The sequence below is a fragment of the Microcebus murinus genome, chromosome 16 (assembly GCF_040939455.1).
Source record: "Microcebus murinus isolate Inina chromosome 16, M.murinus_Inina_mat1.0, whole genome shotgun sequence".
Classification (NCBI taxonomy): Eukaryota; Metazoa; Chordata; class Mammalia; order Primates; family Cheirogaleidae; genus Microcebus; species Microcebus murinus.
The window spans coordinates 1,436,641-1,453,829 of record NC_134119.1 but is presented as its reverse complement, the minus strand read 5'-3'; the positions used below and the strand labels follow the sequence as shown (position 1 = coordinate 1,453,829).

Here is a 17,189-nt window from a genome sequence, read left to right as displayed (position 1 = left end):
GGTCGGGGGAGGGTGGTCGGCTGGGGCCCTGGGGTCAGCGTGGGAATCTGGGGTCCCTCGGGAAACCGAGGGGGCCAGTTGGCGCCACCGTGGGGGGTCGTGGTTAACGCAGGGGTGGCCAGGAGGTGCCGGTGGGGCGGGCGGGGCGGAGTGCAGCGCGGGGCTCACCTTCGCAGTGGACGCCGCGGCCCCCAGGCCCACCGGGCACGGGCACCTGGTGCTGCTGGCTGCAGCTGTCGCAGCGCTCGCCGCTGAGCCCCGGGGGGCAGGTGCAGTGGCCTGTGTTGGGGTCACAGTGGCCCCCCGGGCACTGGCAGCCTGTGGTGGGAGGGGTGGGGTGAGCGTGGCCAGCCTGGGGCCTTGGGGAGCCCACCGCCCGCCTGCAGCCCCGCCTGCACTCACGCCTGCAGCCCCGCTCCGGGAGCCCCCAGTAGCCGGGGGCACACTCTTGGCACTGGGGTCCCCCAGCCCCTGGTCGGCAGTGGCACTGCCCGCTCTGAGGGTGGCACTCAGAGCCCTCGGCAGCCGGTCCACAGGCACACGGGCGGCAGCCCCCACAGCTGTCGAAGCCGAAGTGTCCGTCCTGTGGGGATGGGCTGCTGTCGGGGCCCAGCCTGGTCCCCAACCCAAAGGCCTCGCCCCAACAAGCCCCGCCCCCAACCCTGGCCCCACCCCATGCCACGCCCAGCCCTACCTGACAGCGGTCACAGCGCGGCCCTGTCACTCCTGCCTTGCACCGGCAGCGCCCGCTATGGGGGTCACAGGCCTCTGTCCCGCATGGGGTGCAGTCACACCCTGCAGACGGGGGCGTCAGGACAGCCCTGGGCCCTCCCACTTCCTTCTGGAAGCCCTCGCCGCCCCAGCCCGTGGCTCTGCACTGCCACCTCCCTGCGCTGTCTGGTCCAGGCCTCCTGGACGATGCCACCGTCCTCCCACGGTAGGAGCCTGGCCTCCTCTGCTGCTGCCCCCACTCGGCCCCCTGCCACGCCTGCCCTGACCCACGGGCCTGGCTGCGCGCCAGGGGGCTCCAATGTGGGCGGGGCCCAGCCACGAGCAGGGAGGAGCTGCCTGTGGGGGTCTGACCGTGAGCCCAGGTCAGGCCTGGTCCAGGGCCGTGTCCGCGCTGTCCGGCCGGTCCCACACCAGACGCCCAGCCTGCTCCAGGGGTATACCGGCCGCGCCCTACTGCTCCTGCACCCTCCCTGGGAGTGTGCCTCCCCGCCGAGCACCTACGGGTGCAGTTGCCAGGCAGCAGGGCGTTGCCGTAGAAGCCGGGGGCACAGCTCTCGCAGCGGGGCCCGGTGGTGTGGCGCATGCAGCCACGGCAGGCGCCGGTCAGGGGGTCGCAGTCGCTGAAGAGCAAGTTGGGGTCCCCGTTGCCGCTGCAGTCGCAGGGCTGGCAGGAGCTGCCCAGCACCAGGGGGTTCCCGAAGAAGCCGGGTGCACACCTGGGGGTGGCAGGGCGTGGGCGGAGCCATCAGGGGTCTGCGCCCTGCCCCCCACCAGCAGGCCCCGACCCGCGGCCCGTCCCAGCTCACCGCTCACAGGAGGCCCCGGCGTAGCCTGGCCTGCAGAGGCACTGGGCGTGGCCCCCTCGCAGGACGCAGCCCTCGGCGAAGCTGCGGGGACCGGTGGCAAGAGGTGGGTCACTACGCACGTGGCACCCCCTGGGCGAGCACCCCCTGTGCTCAGGCTGGGCCGGGGGCCGCCCCAACCCTCCCTCCCCGCAGAGGGCAGAGTGACCCCAACCAGCCCGCAGACACCAGGGCTCCGGGACAGGTGTGGAAGGAGCGTGGCTGCCCCGGGGCCCCGCCCGTGGGGCTTACTTGTTGGAGGGCACCGCCAGGGGGCAGGGGCAGCTGACACAGGGGGCCTCGGGGTCCCCGGGCCTGCTGCTCACAAAGCCGGCCTGGCAGCGCTCACAGTGGTCCCCCTCGGTGTTGTGCTGGCAGCCCTGGGGCACAGGGGACAGTCAGAGCCCACAGCAGGGTCCCTCAGCTGCCCCCTGCCCTACCAGGGCGCTCCCCTTCCCCCTGGACCTCAGTTTACCCCAACACGCCTGACCCTTTGGTGAGTGCCCCTCCCCCCAGTCCCCACTCACCACGCAGACGCCAGAGCCAGGGAGGCAGCGGTCCGAGTGGCCGTGGCACTGACAGAGGACGCATCGGCCCAGGAAGAGGCCTTTGACGTCCCGGTAGTAGCCGGGGGCACATTCCTGGTCGGGGGTGGCACGGGTGAAAAATGGAGAGGGGCCTGCCCTAAGCAGGTGACCCAGGGGACCTGCGTTCAGCAGCGTGGGGCTGGCGGTGAGGGGGGCCACAAGCCCTGGGAGCGCAGCCTCCATGGGGTCAGAGGCCGGGCCACGGCCAGCGCCTCCCGGCCCTGCCCCGCTGAGGAGGGCCAAGGATCTGGCTGCCGTCCCCGGGCGTGAGGACACAGGTCCCAAAGCCACTCAGACGCCCTGGCTCGGGAGGACCTGGCCTGGGGCCGGTGACCACCTGCCACGTGCTGGGCGTGGTCAACCGCAGACCCCCTCAGGCGCAGGAGCAAAGTGAGAGAGGACGGACAGATCAGGGGTGGAGGGACACGAGGCAGGTAAGCGGGTGGGGGCCCAGGTGAGTCAGTCTGGATGGTGGGTGGTGTCCGGCTGTGTGCAGGGAGGGGCCGCTGCGGGAAGCTGTCGGGAAGGCAGGGCGGCGGGAGGGGGGAGCAGACCGGGGACGGGTGGCGGGGCAGAGGGGGGAGGGGCTTGGGAAGGGCGAGGGTGCTGGGACAGACGGCCTCGCGGCCCGGCGCCCACCCTCAGCAGCTCACCTGGCACGAGTCCCCGCGGTAGTTGGCAGGGCACATGCACAGCTCCACGTTGGTGGCTGGAGGTCCCCCTGCCACCTCGCCGGCCACCTCCAGCGCCACCCTGTGCAGGGAGACGGCGGGGGAGGTCTGCGAGAAGAGCGCGCGGATCTGCAGCTGCTCCAGGCCGGCCAGCACCATCATGAGCTCCTCGCGGGACACGGCGTTGTGGGTCTCCATGTGCCGGAAGTTCCCCTGCGGGTCGGGGACGGGACCTCAGTGGGCTGCCACCAATGGGGCGGCACAGGGGTCCCGGAACAGACCCTCCCCGTGCCCCTGTAGGGGGCGAAGGGCCGCAGAGGTCACAGGGGCAGGAGGACGCACACGCGGCTGTCCCCCTCGGGCACAGCCAGCACGGAGAGCCCTGCCTCGCCCCGCGTACGAAAGTCAACTCCAGATACGCGGAGACTCCAAACACCCAGAGAAAACGTCTTCGGCGTTCAGAAGAAAACATAGGAAGCGTGTTCTGATCTCGGAGACCCAAACGTTCTCAAACTAGACACGGAACCACCAGCTGCGAGGGAGAGCTGGGCAAATCCGAGCACGCGGGATGTAAAAGCCGTTCGTCAAGAGCTGCCGTGAGGAAGGAACACGCTACAAACCGGGAGGACAGCCCCTGCTCCGAGCCCGACAAAGGGCTCCTCGTGCCAAAATCAGCACACACTCCTCCGGGAAGATGAGCAAAGGACCAAGTCCAGGAGAAACGGGCAGAAGAGGCGGAAGCCAAACGCCACCAAGCGTTGGACACGGACAGCCACTCGCCCGCCACTGGGCACGGACTCGCACGTGAGCAAGAGCGTGACACCCGCGGGTGACCAGACAGAGGAAACCCCACGACGATGAGTGCTCAGACCCACCAGCCGCCCGCCCCTCCTGTTCCTAGACTCTTTTCCGTCACGGAGAACGGGCACAAAAAGCCCCTCCTGGCCCTGGGTGCCCGGCCCAGCCACACCCACCTCCACCAGCTGCAGCTGCCCGCGGTGAGCCTGGCCGGGCGCGGGGTACACGGGCTCCAGGAACATGATGCTCATCTGGTTGCCCTGGGGAGGCACGTGGGCCTGGTGAGGGCCGGACGCTGGGCTGGGCCACTGTCCCACGGGGCCAGCCGCCTGCCCGCCTGCCCGGTCCCCCCGGCTGCCACCTGCAGCACCACGTCTGGCCGGCTCTCCGTGGGGATGAAGACGTCTCCCCGCTGGGTCTCCGAGTGCAGCTCATAGCGGAGGGTCCCCCCGTAGGAAGACACCTAGAAGCAGGACAGAGGGAGATGACCGGGCTGGACCCTGGCCACAGGCTCAGGGCCTGACAGCAGTGGCCTCACCATTACCCGGCACCGCGCCCTGGGCCAGGGGCCCCCACCTCTGGACGTAACTTCTCCACCCCCTCCCAGTCCTTCCGCGTCCTGGCTGTCCCGGAAGTGCCCTCGCTCGCCGCGACGCCCCTGCTCACCCGGTCGCCCAGGTAGGAGGGCGGGGCCTGCCAGTACAGCTCGGGGAAAGCCTCAGGCACGTGCCGCAGGTCTGCGTGCAGCAGCTCCGTGTCTGCCCGCCGCTCGTGGGGCACCACCTGCCGGTCACTGCTCAGCAGCACCCAGCCCTCCATGTCCACAAACTGCGGGCACACAGGGGGGGCACAAGGTGGGCGCCCACCCCCACAGCCCCCACCTGCATTCCAGCGTGCCCTCCCGGAGAAGGCGACACCCTCGGCCCCAGCCCCCGAGGCGCACCTCCTGGCGGGTGTAGACGGAGCTCCTGCAGCGCTCCGTGGCCCCAAAGCAGAAGCAGCGGGTGCAGCCCTTGGGGTTGGCGGCGTCAAGGGAGAAGGTCCCGAGGCGGCACTGGTCACACCGTGGGCCCTGCACGTTCTCCTGGGGGCAGACGGGCCGCGAGGTCAGCCGGCCGTGTGCAGGCTGCCCGACCCCACCGGCTGTCACCCGCTGGCCCACTGGGACAACTGCCCCGAAAGCCTCCAGGAAGCTCCCCTTGCCCACGGTGTCATTTCAGCTGACCTTGCAGTGGCACTGGCCCGTGAGGGGGTCACACACTCCGGGCACAGTGCCCGCCTCGTGGCAATCGCAGGGCCGGCAGCCGGGGAAGCCGTGGAAGCCCGGAGCACAGGTGTCGCAGCGGCGCCCGGCCACGTTGGGTCTGCACCTGCCGGGGCCGGGAGCCAGCTGAGCCTCCCTCCAGCCGAGGGTCACTAACACGAGAGCCCGCAGGCGTCCCCCACCCGGGCAGCATCTTCCGAGAACGGCGGAGAGGGCGTGGCGGGCCCCAGGAGCACCGCTAACTGGGGCAGGGCAGGCGCCAGGACCCGCTGGCGAGCGGAAACGCTGTCCCCAGCCCCAAGACGGCCAGAGGCGGCAGTGACGCCCGCTGGCTCTCACCTGCACTGGCCGCTGTCCCTGTCGCAGGCGGGGTCCGTGAGCTCCTGCACACCGGGCCCCGAGCAGTTGCACTCCGCGCAGCCCACCAGGGGGTGGCAGCCGAAGGTCTGGGGCTGGCACAGCAGGCAGTCGGGCAGGACGGTGCGCGGGGGGCAGATGCAGCGGCCCGAGAGCTCGTCGCAGAGGCGGGCGCCGCAGTCGCAGGCTGTGGGGAGGGCGCAGGGCCGCCTGAGCGCCGCCCTCACGCCACTCAGAGGCCCGATGCCGCCCCGGGGGCTGCGTCCCTACTGGGCAGTAGCTGCCCCCAAGTCGATGTCTAGCTGGGGCTGGGGCGACCACAGAGCCCTGCTGGTCCCAGAACCTCCCGGCGGCCCGAAGGCGGGGTGGGCATCGGCGTCCTGGGTGGGGCCACAGACAGGACGGCGCAGGGCCGGCCCGCCAGGACCCAGTGTTCTCACCGCTGCGCCCACGCTTCCCGGCCGAGCCCCTCCGCTGGGAAGCCCCCCTCGAGCTCGCTGCCAGCCCCGCACTGGCGCTCCCGCGCCTGGGCACTCACGCCTGCAATTGGGGAAGCCCCAGTAGCCGGTGGCGCAGCGGGAGCAGTCGCGGCCGATGACGTGGGCGCGGCAGGGACACTGGCCCCCGAAGGGCTCGCACGTGGGGCCCGTGGCACCCACTTCGTGGCAACCACAAGGCCGGGCCCCGTTGTTATAGAAGAGGGAGAGGGAGATGGCAGCCTTCCGGCAGAACAGGGTCGAGCTGCTGGGGCTGCGTGAGGGGCAGGCAGTGAGGCCAGCGCCCCGCCAGCACCCCACATGGCCCCCCTGACATGGTAGCCCTGGCCAGCGCCCCACCACGCCCCCCAGCCCCGCCCAGCACCCCGCACGGCCCACCTGACGTGGTAGCCCTGGGCAGCGCCCCACCACGCCCCCCAGCCCCGCCCAGCACCCCACACGGCCCACCTGACGTGGTAGCCCTGGGCAGCGCCCCACCACGCCCCCCAGCCCCGCCCAGCACCCTGCACGGCCCACCTGACGTGGTAGCCCTGGGCAGCGCACTGGCTGATGAAGTCGTAGGATTTGTCTAGGGGCTCCTCCCTGAGGTAGCTGGAGCTGTAGGCGTCCTCAGGGACCACGAGCACGTAATCCTAGGGCATCGGAGGAGCGTGGCCAGGGCCCACAGGTGGGCAGGGCAGCGGGGCAGGCACCCAGTGACTGGCAGAGCACCTGGGCCACTCAGAGGGGCCGACCTCGGGCCAAGGCTGCCGCAGTGTTGACGATGCTCCCGGCATCCACACAGGCCCACCTGCTGGGCACCCCTTCCTCCTCCCTCTCCCATCGCCCAAGCCCACCTCCTCCAGGAAGGCTGCTCTGACCAGCAGGGCCCAGGGGGCTGGTGGGACAGTGACTCGGCTCTCAGGGCCCCCCCGAGCCTCACAGGCAGATCTGGGGGTCCCCAGAGGTAGAGGCTGCTGTCCTGGCAACCAGCACAGGGCTGGGCCCAGTGGGAGACAGCCCCCGGCTAGTGACCCACGGTGGTGTGACAAACGTAAGGCCAGCCAGGCCCAGAGCGAGACGCCGGCCTGCACTCACCAGCCAGAGCCAGCGGCCCTCGGGCACACGCACGGTCACGGTGAGCTCGCTGTCGGTCACGTCCAGCAGGGCCCGGCCCTCACACACCACCAGGGTGCGGCAGCCGTAGCCGTGTGGGCAGAAGCTGGTGTTGGCGTGGCCTGGAGGGGCGGAAGGCACGGCTGGGCCCCACACCCACCCGGGGCCCAGGACGCTACCGGAGACACCAGGGGCCCAGGACACAGACGGTGGTGCTGGGCCGCCGAGGAGCGCCCACCGACACAGGCTACCCGCCCGCTAGGCCGGCCCATTGCACCACGAGAGTCACCCGTGGTCATCCACGGCCCCGCTCGGGGCAGTTCCTGGGCTTCCCGAGAATAAAACCCACTTAAGGACCGTGTGAGCCACCGGCTGGCGTCCTGGGTCCTGCTCTGGGTTCACTGTGTGTGACGGGAGCACAACAGGGACCCCGATGCCCGAGGCAGGTATGGGGCTGGGGAAGGGGGGGCAGGGCTGCCACCTGCAGGAGCCCTGGCTCATGGCCAGGTACTGCGGGCCACGCTGTGGTGCGTGTGATCTGGCCACGTCACGTGGCCCCACCCACCCAAGACACTCACCCTGCCAGACGCGGCCCCCGTTGATGAGGACCTCCACGGGGAAGGTGGGGTGGGCCGGCTGGTAGCCGTGCAGCAGGAAGGCGTAGCGGCCCAGGGCGGGCACGTGGGTGGTGAAGACCACGGTGCCCTGAGGCGGGAGGCCATGGTGAGTGGCAGAGCCGTGGGGACCAGGACCCCCGAGCAGCCCCCCGCGGTCAGGCCGCCGCCCTGGGTGCCGAGAGCTCCACCCTGACGCCCAGCGCTCGCCCGGCCCACGCCCTCACCTGGGGGTGGCGCAGCAGGGTGGGCTCCGAGTCGGGGTCCAGGGCGGTGGGGGGCCGAGGCTGGGGGCTGGCTGGGGGGGTGCCCGGCGCCAGTTCCTGCGAGCGGGTCAGCGGGAGGCCCGGCGGCAGCAGCAACACCTGGCAGTCCCTTAGCACGACGGGCTGCGGCGGCCGCGGGAAGCGCGAGGGCAGGCAGGCGGCGCTGCGGGAGGCGGCGCGTGAGTCCGACCACCGGGCCCTGCCCCCCGGCCCCCCCTCCCCGGCCCCCACAGGCCCTGCCCCCCCGCGGGCCCTGCTCCCCGGCCCCCCCCTCCCCGGCCCCCACAGGCCCTGCCCCCCGCGGGCCCTGCTCCCCGGCCCCGGCCACTCTCGCCCTGCTACCTGCTGGGGCCGAAGGTGCCGTGGCTGCTGACGCAGTGGACCCGCGGCTCCACGAACTCGGGGCTGAACTCCTCCATGGGCACCAGGGTGACGCGGTGCTGCGGGCAGAGACCAGAGGCCACGGTGCCGGGGACGGTGAGTGGGAGTGCAGGGACGGCTGGTCTCACAGCTCAGAGCCGGGAGCACCGTCCGAGCTCAGGCGTCCGGCCGAGTCCACCCAGCGCCTGCTGCAGCCCCACGAGCCCCGCCCTGGACGCAGCCCCGAGCGGCAGTTTCCAGGGCCCGTGGCTGCCCCTCCTCCGCCCACCCTTATCTCGCGCCTCCGTGGCCCACGGGACCGGCACAGGCCGCCCTCAGCAAGCAGAGGTCGCAAGCGGGTGTCCCTTCCCTGTGCCGTCACTGCGACGCAGGGACTGTGGAGCAGACACGGCAAAGACAGGGACTTGTGAAGCCCTGCAGTGCCACACGGCAGCAGGCAACACGCAACATCCGTGGATGCCACCTCTCGACATAACACGCTGTGATTCCTTTATAGAACGTTCTAGAACAGGCAAATGACCAATGCTGTCTGTGCCGGGAGGTGGCTACTTTGGGGCGTACGGGGCGGGGCCCTGTTATTTCCAGGCAGGGCACAAGAGCCCCCCGTGACCGCCGCGACTTTCCTGAGCGTGAGGCAGCTCGATGGAAACCTGACAACGACCCAGCCAGCGAGGTGCTGGGGGAAGGGAAACCGCGGGGGACGGTTCCGGAAGAAACCCGCGTGGCAGGAGGCCAGTGACGGGGTGGGGGACTTGGGGCCCCAGCACCGTCCTCTTCTGAGAGCAGCTGACCCCGCGGCAGGGCGCGGCGGGGGCCTTACCAGGAAGAAGCGCGCCTGCTCGGCCGTGAGCCGGACGCTGGCCTCCGAGTCCAGCAGGAAGACGGCCAGGTGGCCCTGGGCGTCCAGGGCCGCGCCCCGGCACAGGGAGCTGTGGGGAGGGGCGGTCAGCGGGGGGGCAGCCCTGGCCGAGCCACAGACCTGTCCCCACCCCAGCTCCGGGCCCACCTGTACGGGCAGGGGTGGAGGGTGAGCACCCCCTGCTGGGAGGCCCGCTGGGGGGTCTGCACAGCCACACCCAGCTCCTGGCGGGCGTCCTCGTTGGCATACTCCACCACCAGGGCGTAGTGGCCTGGCCGTGGCACTGTCACCTGGAGCTGGACGTCCACCTGGGGGAGCAGAGGGTGACCACAGGGCCCCCCACCCCGGGCCTGCCTGACACCGCTGAGTCCTGGTGCCCAGGACACCTCCGGGGAGGGGGAGGGGCTGGGCAGAGGCCGCAGCTGACCCGCCTACAGACGGGCACCAAGGTCGTGCCCACGGGGAGCACATGCCAGTCTCTACCACCTGGGCATTGCCTGGTGCCTCCCCCCCTGCACCTGTGTCCTGCCACAGGATCCCCACCCCTGGGCCCAGGTCCCCCCATGCCCACCCCGCCAGAGGGTCCCAGGACACGCACGTCACTCCCCAGGCAGGCAGCCAGCAGCGGGTGCGAGGGGCTGAGCTGCTCCGTAGGGCAGGGCCGTGGCAGGCTGTTGTCGTGGCGACACAGGGCCTCAGGCCCGGCCGCTGAAGGGAAGCCGTCCAGGGGCAGGTGGGTGTAGAGGAGGCAGCTGGGGGGACACGGGCCGTGGTCAGCACCAGGGGCCCCCAGGTCCCCAGGGCCTGTCGGGGGCAGCCTGGGCGCAGTGGGGGTCCAGCCCTGCCCCGTCCCGCCGCGGCCTCACTTCTCCCCGGCGTGCTGGGCAGAGGGGCGGTAGGTGCAGGCCTCGGTCACCCGCAGCTGCAGGAGGGCCGCCTCGTAGTAGGCGCTGGGCAGCAGAACCACGTAGTCCTGGCAGAGGGTGGGCGGTGGGTGCGCGGCCGTCGGCCAGGGCCTGCCCCACCCCTCCCGGGCCTGCACTCACCAGGAGCACCCCTTCCGCCTCCACGAGCAGGGCCCAGGTGCCGGGGTTCAGCACAAAGGGCTCCCCGAAGCCCCTCTGGGGCACGGTGACGAAGGCGGGCTCCGTGCTGGGCGGGAAGGCCACGGGCTGGCTCTGCTGGGTGCCTGCGTGGGGCGAGACTCCGCGCTCAGCCCTCCGCCCCACCAGGCTGCGCCTCCCCCAACACACCTGGGCCCGGGCGGGCCGGCCCGCGGCCCCACTCACAGCCGGCGCAGGCGGCAAACGTGCCCTCCTCTCGCACGGACACCCGCCCGCTCACACTCGCAGGCCCGCGGTTGACGTAGCGGAAGACGAGCCAGAAGAGGTCGGGGGAGGTCAGGTTCAGCCTGGCCACGATCCTGGGCTGGGGGCAGGAGGACAGCAGGTCACCCTCCCTGGCCACTGCCAGCGGGCCCTGGGCCCCGAGGGCCACCGGCACCCACCTGGATGGGCGTCATCTGTGCGTAGCCCCTCCAGCTGAAGTTCTCGAACTCAAGGGGGTTGAAGCCAAAGCGCAAGGCGTGGCCGTCGGGCGTGGCCGCCTCCTCCAGCTCCAGCCGCAGGTGGTGCAGGTCGGGGAGGTAGTGGTCCCTGGCAGGCCTGGCCACACAGGGGCTGGTCAGGGCAGCCTGGCCACCGTTCTGGGCCGGGGAGGCACTGGCCCCACGCAGCTAGCTGGGCTCCGCGGGGACGCTGGGACCCCCGTGGGCCCGTGGAGAGGGACGGGGAGAGCCCAGAGGACATGCTACCCCCAGCCCCCAGGGCAGTCAGGCGGGGGGCACCCACTCGCTGCAGGTGGGGCCCTGCGTGTTGGGGCGGCACCGGCAGGCGCCTGTCCGAGGTTCGCAGCCCTGGCCCAGCGCACCGCCGAGGTCACACCGGCAGCCTGTGTGGAGGGGCAGGGTCAGACGCCACCCGGCCCTGCCCAGCGCAGCCACCCCCGGACCCAGCTCAGGGCCCTGCTCCTGCCCTTAGACAGGCCCCTGGTCTCTGCCACCCTCGGCGGGGAGCAACAGCAGCTGAGAAGCCGACTTACATGTACCCGCAGGGCTGCCTGGGGCTCTCGGGACCAGGACCGATTATGGACATACGCCCAGGGGCAGGGTGGAGGGGAGTGGGCTGTGGTCAGGGTGGAGGCTGGCCGGGCCCCGAGAGCTGCCCAGGGGATGCCAGTCCGACACCTGGGCCTGGTCCTGCTCGGGCCCACCTGTCCTCCCCGGGCCTCAGCCTCTCCCCGTGTGAGCCCCGAGAGGGCAGGGCTGTGGCCTGACGGCCGAGGAAGGGTGCTCACTGCGGCAGCCGAAGTAGTCAGCCTGATCGAGCCCAAAGAAGCCATCCTTGCACGCGGCGCAGGTCTGGCCGCACACGTGGGGCTTGCAGAAGCACTGGCCACTGTCCTGGGGGCCGAGGGAGAAGGTGGGACGGGTTGGGGGAGGGTCTCGACCTGCCCCGTCCGAAGCCCCCAGCACCCTGGGCCTCAGACTCACCAGCTGGCACTCGGCAATGCCGCCCAGCGTGCCCCTGGGGTCGCAGCTGCAGCCTGGGAGGGCAGGGTGGGTGGGGTGGGTGGCAGGGGTCACAGGGTCAGAGAGGCAAGGGGCAGGGGATGGGGGTAGGGAGCTGGGGGCCAGGAGGCCCCACCCCCAGACCTCCCCAGCACCCCACCTCCCGCCAGGGCAGACTCACGGGTGCAGCCCTCAGGCGTGCTGGGGCTCAGCCCCCAGAACCCAGGCTGGCAGCGGTCACAGCTCAGCCCTTCCACGTGGGCCCGGCACGTGCAGGGAGCCTGGGCCTAGGACGGGAGACTCCGGTCAGGGCAGGGTCCTTCCCTCCTGCCCACAAACCCTCGCCCCGGAGCCCCGTCGAGCGGCGGGCATCTGGGACTGGGCAGAGGACCAGCACCAGGAAGGCATGGCCCTGGGGCTGCCGTGGCCAGAGGCAGCAGCAGCAAGAAGCCACCGTTTCGCAGGGTCAGGACGGGACCGAGCACCGGGGCTCACCTCAGGGATGGTGGGATCAGCGGGAGCCAGGCCGGCAGGGTGGCAGGAGCCTGCTGTGGAGACAGAGAGGAGCCAAGGCCGTTCCTTGACGCCAACCCTGAAGGCCAAGAACCCACAGCCCCCAGGGAGTGGGGAGTGCGCAGGCCCACCATACCCGGGGCAGGCGTGAAGCCGCGCACCTCCTGCCCCAGCCCCACAGCGGCGAGGACACCTGCCCCCCACTGCGCACGCTGTCAGTATGCACACAAGCACATACTGGACGCGACACTGTGCATGGCATATGGACATGCATGAATAAGCACACAAGCACACACGTGAACACACATGAACACTCGCCCACTATATGCGAACATGCACAAAGAACAGCCACACAAACATGTGCTTCAGCACTCACTAAGCACCCACACGTATGGCACATAGACTCGTGTAGTATCTACAGTGTGGACACATGTTCACTCACAGGTTCACTCGCACCATGCGTGACAGCTATGCAAACATAGAGTATATGGACACAGTCACATAACACGCAGCACGTGGACACACACGTGACCAGAACCACAGGAACACACAGCATGTGAACGACACACAGACACGCATGGCAGGTACAGTGCTGAGTGCACAGCCCGCTGCCTGTCCCCAGCAGCTCACCCTCGCAGTGGGGGAAGTTGTAGGCGCCAGGCACGCAGACGTCACACCGCAGCCCGGTCACGCGCGGCTGGCAGTGGCATTGCCCGCTCCGGGAGTCACAGGCCGCGTGCAGGGCCCCGTCGGCGGAGCAGAGACAGGCTGGGGGAGGGGCAGAGTGTGGGTGCACCGCGGCGGCTGCGCCCGCCCTCCCCACGTCCTCCCAGGCACTCACGGACGCAGTCGGGGAAGCCGTGGAAGCCGGGGCTGCACTCCCCGCAGGCGGGGCCCGCGTAGCCAGGGCGGCAGCGGCACGAGCCCCCTGCGCTGCAGAGCTGGTCCAGGGCTCCCCGGGGGTCACAGGCACAGGCTGAGGGGACAGAGAGGTCAGGCCCGGGCGCCACGCGGTGGCCCAGGCCCCCCCCCCAGCTGGCGCTCAGCTCACCGTGGCAGGCGGGGAAGCCGTGGTAGCCAGCGCGGCAGCGGTCGCAGTGAGGGCCGGCAAACTCGGGCCGGCAGGCGCAGCGGCCGTCCTCGTCGCAGCCTCCGGGCAGCGTCCCTGCGGGGCTGCAGCTGCACACTGCAGGGTGGGGGCGGCGTCACGGCAGGCCCGGCCCAGGTGCCCATGCCCGGCCCGCCCAGAGGGCATCACTCACGCTGGCAGAGAGGGAAGCGGAAGTAGCCAGGGGAGCAGCGATCGCACGCGGCTCCCTCGAAGCCCACTCGGCACACGCACTGGCCTGTGTCCACGTCACAGCGGCCGTCCGCCGCTCCGGGGCTGGGACACGGACAGGCTGCAGGGAAGCGGGGCCACACGCTCCGTCAGGGGGCCGGCGTCCCCCTCGGGCCAGGGCCGGGTGGGAGGGGACGGGGCTGGACTCACGCTGGCAGCCGGGGCCGTAGAACCCCGGGGCGCAGAGCTCGCAGTGGGCGCCCTGGAAGTTGGGTTTGCACACGCAGCGTCCCACCCACGGGTCCTTCCGGCAGGCATTGCCCTGGGTCCCGGCGGCGCTGCAGTCACAGTCTGGGGGAGCGGGCGGGGGCGGCTCAGGGGCCGGCTGACCCAGCCTCCCCGCTCGGAAACCCTCCCTTCACAAACCATTTTCTTTTTTTTTTTTTTTTTTTTAAACAGAGTCTCACTTTGTTGCCCAAGCTAGAGTGAGTGCCCTGGCATCAACCTAGCTCACAGCAACCTCAAACTCCTGGGCTCAAGCGATCCTCCTGCCTCAGCCTCCCGAGTAGCTGGGACTACAGGCATGCGCCACCACGCCCGGCTCATTTTTTCTATATATATTAGTTGGCCAATTAATTTCTTTCTATTTATAGTAGAGACGGGGTCTCGCTCTTGCTCAGGCTGGTTTCGAACTCCTGACCTCGAGCAATCTGCCTGCCTTGGCCTCCCAGAGTGGTAGGATTACAGGCGTGAGCCACCGCGCCCGGCCACAAACCATTTTCTTACACTTCTACAGAACCCTGATCAGAAACTAACAGAATAAATATGTCGAGAGGGGAAAGCTGGTGTTTTGGGAAAACAGTGGCATGCGATGAAATGAGGACAGCTATAAATACTTTTAATTAGTTGTTGCGACGTAGATTCCAAGTTAACTGCAAGTATTAACATGGCAAGAAATAACGTAAAAACAAGATCATAACAAGCTGCAAGGAAAATTCTAGTTTCTTTATAAACAACTGTAGGAGTTGGGAAGAAGGAAGACGTTCAATGTCTTAACTTAGGCACGAAAGGAGGGTTGTGGACTCAATTTAATCTTAACCGCCGATAGAAATAAAGGTTTGGCATTTACCGAAAACGTAAGGGTGACCACCGGTCAGGCCAGAACACGGAACGAGGCTCTGCAAGTCCCCCCCCCCCAGAGAGAAACAGACAGCAACGCACAAATAAGCAGACCAAACCCCAGCGTGCTGCTCAAACTAGCGATATAGGCAGAAAAGAAAAAATTTAAAGCGAAAAGGAGAGACGACAAAGAGCAGGAACAAGCCCCCACCGACCGCAGCGAAGACCATCGATGGTTCAGACGACATCTCCTCTCGTAAGATAAAAACCAGAACGCGTCGGTTTGACTCAAAGGAAACGACGGCCAAAGGCTCTTGGACAAAGGGCTCAGGCGGGTGGAAACGGAGAGCCGTGCCAAGGGACAGGCGATGCCAGAGCAGAGGTGAGCACAGACGGAGCGTCGGCCCGGGCAGGGCACGGCGAGACAAAGAGGAACGTCGCGCGCTGAGAACTGGGACGCGCCACCCCAGAGACGCGGCTAACGCGAACCTCTCGGGGCAGGACAAACGCCGTCTTGAGGTGCATGAACCTAACACTTTTAAAGCCGAGAGGAGACTCTGGAAAAACCACGGTCGTAGAGAGAAAGGCTGACTATGCCGTTAGATTGTGACCACTCAGACAGACAAAAGTTAAGCAAGAACAGAGTGGATTTGAACACCATAATTAACAAGGCTGCTTTAATGAACAGAAACCGGTACCCGGCAGAGAACACACAGTCCTGTCAACTGTTGGTGGAACAATCTAAAAATGGCCATGTTCTAGGTGAGAAACAAAGAAAATCTCAAATTCCGAAGACACGAGGTAGAAATCACCAGTATATCAAATCTGACCACGGTGCAATAATACTAGAACCGAACAGCCATGAAAAAGGACAGAAGGGAAATCTCGCCACATGGAATAAAAATAGACATGCAAGTCAGAAAGAGCAAAACCCCAAATCGCAGACCACTTTACTTACTTATTTATTTATTTTTTTGAGACAGAGTCTCACTTTGTTGCCCAGGCTAGAGTGAGTGCCGTGGCGTCAGCCTAGCTCACAGCAACCTCCAACTCCTGGGCTCAAGCCATCCTCCTGCCTCAGCCTCCCGAGTAGCTGGGACTACAGGCATGCACCACCATGCCCGGCTAATATATATTAGTTGGCTAGCTAATTTCTTTCTATTTATAATAGAGACGGGGTCTCACTCTTGCTCAGGCTAGTTTCAAACTCCTGACTTGGAGCAATCCGCCCGCCTCGGCCTCCCAGAGTGCTAGGATTACAGGCGTGAGCCACCCGCCCGGCCCATAGACCACTTTAAAAAGAGCATGGATCTCAAGCCCTATGGGACATACCTAGCCAAAGCTATACTCTGAGGAAAATTTATAGCTTTAAACTTAGGTTTTCCAACCTCAGCACATTCTGGGCTGTATACCTCTTTAATGTGTGGGCAGGAGCTGTCCTGTGGGTCATAAGATGTTAGCAGCACCAGCCTCTACCCACTAGACGACAGTTACATCCATCAATTGTAATAATTCAATGTCTCCAGACATTGCCAAATGTTCCCTGTGGATTTAAATTGCCCCAAGCTGAGAATCACTGCTCTAAACACCTTTGTTGATAATTAAGGGAGACTGAAGATAAATAATTCAAGTGATAAAAAGTAATAAATCAAAGAAAGCAGGTAACAGGAATTAAAGATTTTATTTCAAAACTTATTATATTAGAAAGCAACATCCTTCCCCTAAATTAAACAAACAGAAACCCCAGCAGCTCTTATCAGTATAACCTTAGCTGTGCTTTGAAAACACCAGTAGATCCAACAAACCTCTGTTATGTCTGATCAACAAAGAAAATAAAAACAGACAATAACAGAAAACAAATGAAAATTTAAAATCACAACAGAATGTCGTACATAACTTTATGCCAATACCTTCAAAAATCCAAACAAAATAGAAAATTTGCTAAGAAAATATAAGTAACCAAAACTGACCTATGATGAAATAGAAAACTTAAAAAAAAAAAAAACTACCCATAAAAGAAATTAAAACTTTAATCTAAGACCCCCATTGAAGAACAGGCATCAGGACCAGACGTTTTTATAAGTAAGGTCTATTGAACTTTTAACAACTAGATAATCTCTGAGATATTTAAGCTGATATGGAACATAGAAAAGCACGTATCATTTCCCAAGCATTTTATAAAACCAAGACAGAAAATCTCTCATCCAGTCTCACTTGTGGACAGACACGAGACATTCACGTCAACACTGGGTGCACCTGAGGGAAGATGTTAACACCATTCGTTGTATCGCGAACAAATTAGAAGTGAAACACTGTGGACCATACACGGTCACTGAGTACTTGCTGTGGCCAGTGAGGAAAGGAGAAATTGTCAACAGTTTACAGCAGGGATTAGCGAACCGCAGTCCGAGGGCTCCTCTGCCGGCATTTGTAAACAAAGTTTGCCGGGAACTCGGCCAAGCCGCTTGTTTATGGCCTGTGGCCACTTTCGAGGTACGACCTGCCACGGCAGAGCCACGGAGCTTCCACAGGGACCACGTGGCCCTCGAAGTCCACAACATTCACCGTCCGGACCTTTGCAGACAACACTTGCTAATCCCTGGTTCACGCCGCTCACGAAAAACTAAACGTTTCAACATAAAAAAGAAAACTATCAAAGAACCAGCAGACGGGAGACAGCCCTCGTGCCGGAGAGCCCGAGGAACGCGACCTGCTGCAGATCCAGTGGAAAGCACCGGCAGACTCA

The 17,189-nt window shown here is 66.0% G+C and overlaps 1 protein-coding gene across 1 annotated transcript in view; it reads right to left on the bottom strand.

Annotated features, from left to right (window-relative positions):
* Positions 1-17,189, bottom strand: part of LAMA5 (laminin subunit alpha 5) — a 53,194-nt gene that overhangs the window by 10,249 nt on the left and 25,756 nt on the right. Inside the window, exons 12-48 of the mRNA XM_012772904.3 lie at positions 13,535-13,675; positions 13,308-13,445; positions 13,097-13,231; positions 12,887-13,021; positions 12,676-12,813; positions 12,028-12,080; positions 11,714-11,819; positions 11,515-11,567; positions 11,319-11,424; positions 10,814-10,913; positions 10,471-10,627; positions 10,253-10,391; positions 10,010-10,152; positions 9,830-9,936; positions 9,562-9,715; positions 9,111-9,271; positions 8,925-9,033; positions 8,066-8,163; positions 7,685-7,886; positions 7,422-7,548; positions 6,826-6,965; positions 6,265-6,380; positions 5,790-6,001; positions 5,234-5,438; positions 4,856-5,000; positions 4,574-4,714; positions 4,297-4,458; positions 3,992-4,093; positions 3,807-3,890; positions 2,815-3,045; positions 2,102-2,215; positions 1,827-1,954; positions 1,539-1,619; positions 1,234-1,448; positions 695-795; positions 403-583; positions 169-318 (exon numbers count right to left, since the gene is read on the bottom strand). Coding sequence (XP_012628358.3) covers positions 169-318; positions 403-583; positions 695-795; positions 1,234-1,448; positions 1,539-1,619; positions 1,827-1,954; positions 2,102-2,215; positions 2,815-3,045; positions 3,807-3,890; positions 3,992-4,093; positions 4,297-4,458; positions 4,574-4,714; positions 4,856-5,000; positions 5,234-5,438; positions 5,790-6,001; positions 6,265-6,380; positions 6,826-6,965; positions 7,422-7,548; positions 7,685-7,886; positions 8,066-8,163; positions 8,925-9,033; positions 9,111-9,271; positions 9,562-9,715; positions 9,830-9,936; positions 10,010-10,152; positions 10,253-10,391; positions 10,471-10,627; positions 10,814-10,913; positions 11,319-11,424; positions 11,515-11,567; positions 11,714-11,819; positions 12,028-12,080; positions 12,676-12,813; positions 12,887-13,021; positions 13,097-13,231; positions 13,308-13,445; positions 13,535-13,675 — 5,010 coding nt within the window. The remainder of the gene's footprint in view (positions 1-168; positions 319-402; positions 584-694; positions 796-1,233; positions 1,449-1,538; positions 1,620-1,826; positions 1,955-2,101; positions 2,216-2,814; positions 3,046-3,806; positions 3,891-3,991; positions 4,094-4,296; positions 4,459-4,573; positions 4,715-4,855; positions 5,001-5,233; positions 5,439-5,789; positions 6,002-6,264; positions 6,381-6,825; positions 6,966-7,421; positions 7,549-7,684; positions 7,887-8,065; positions 8,164-8,924; positions 9,034-9,110; positions 9,272-9,561; positions 9,716-9,829; positions 9,937-10,009; positions 10,153-10,252; positions 10,392-10,470; positions 10,628-10,813; positions 10,914-11,318; positions 11,425-11,514; positions 11,568-11,713; positions 11,820-12,027; positions 12,081-12,675; positions 12,814-12,886; positions 13,022-13,096; positions 13,232-13,307; positions 13,446-13,534; positions 13,676-17,189) is intronic.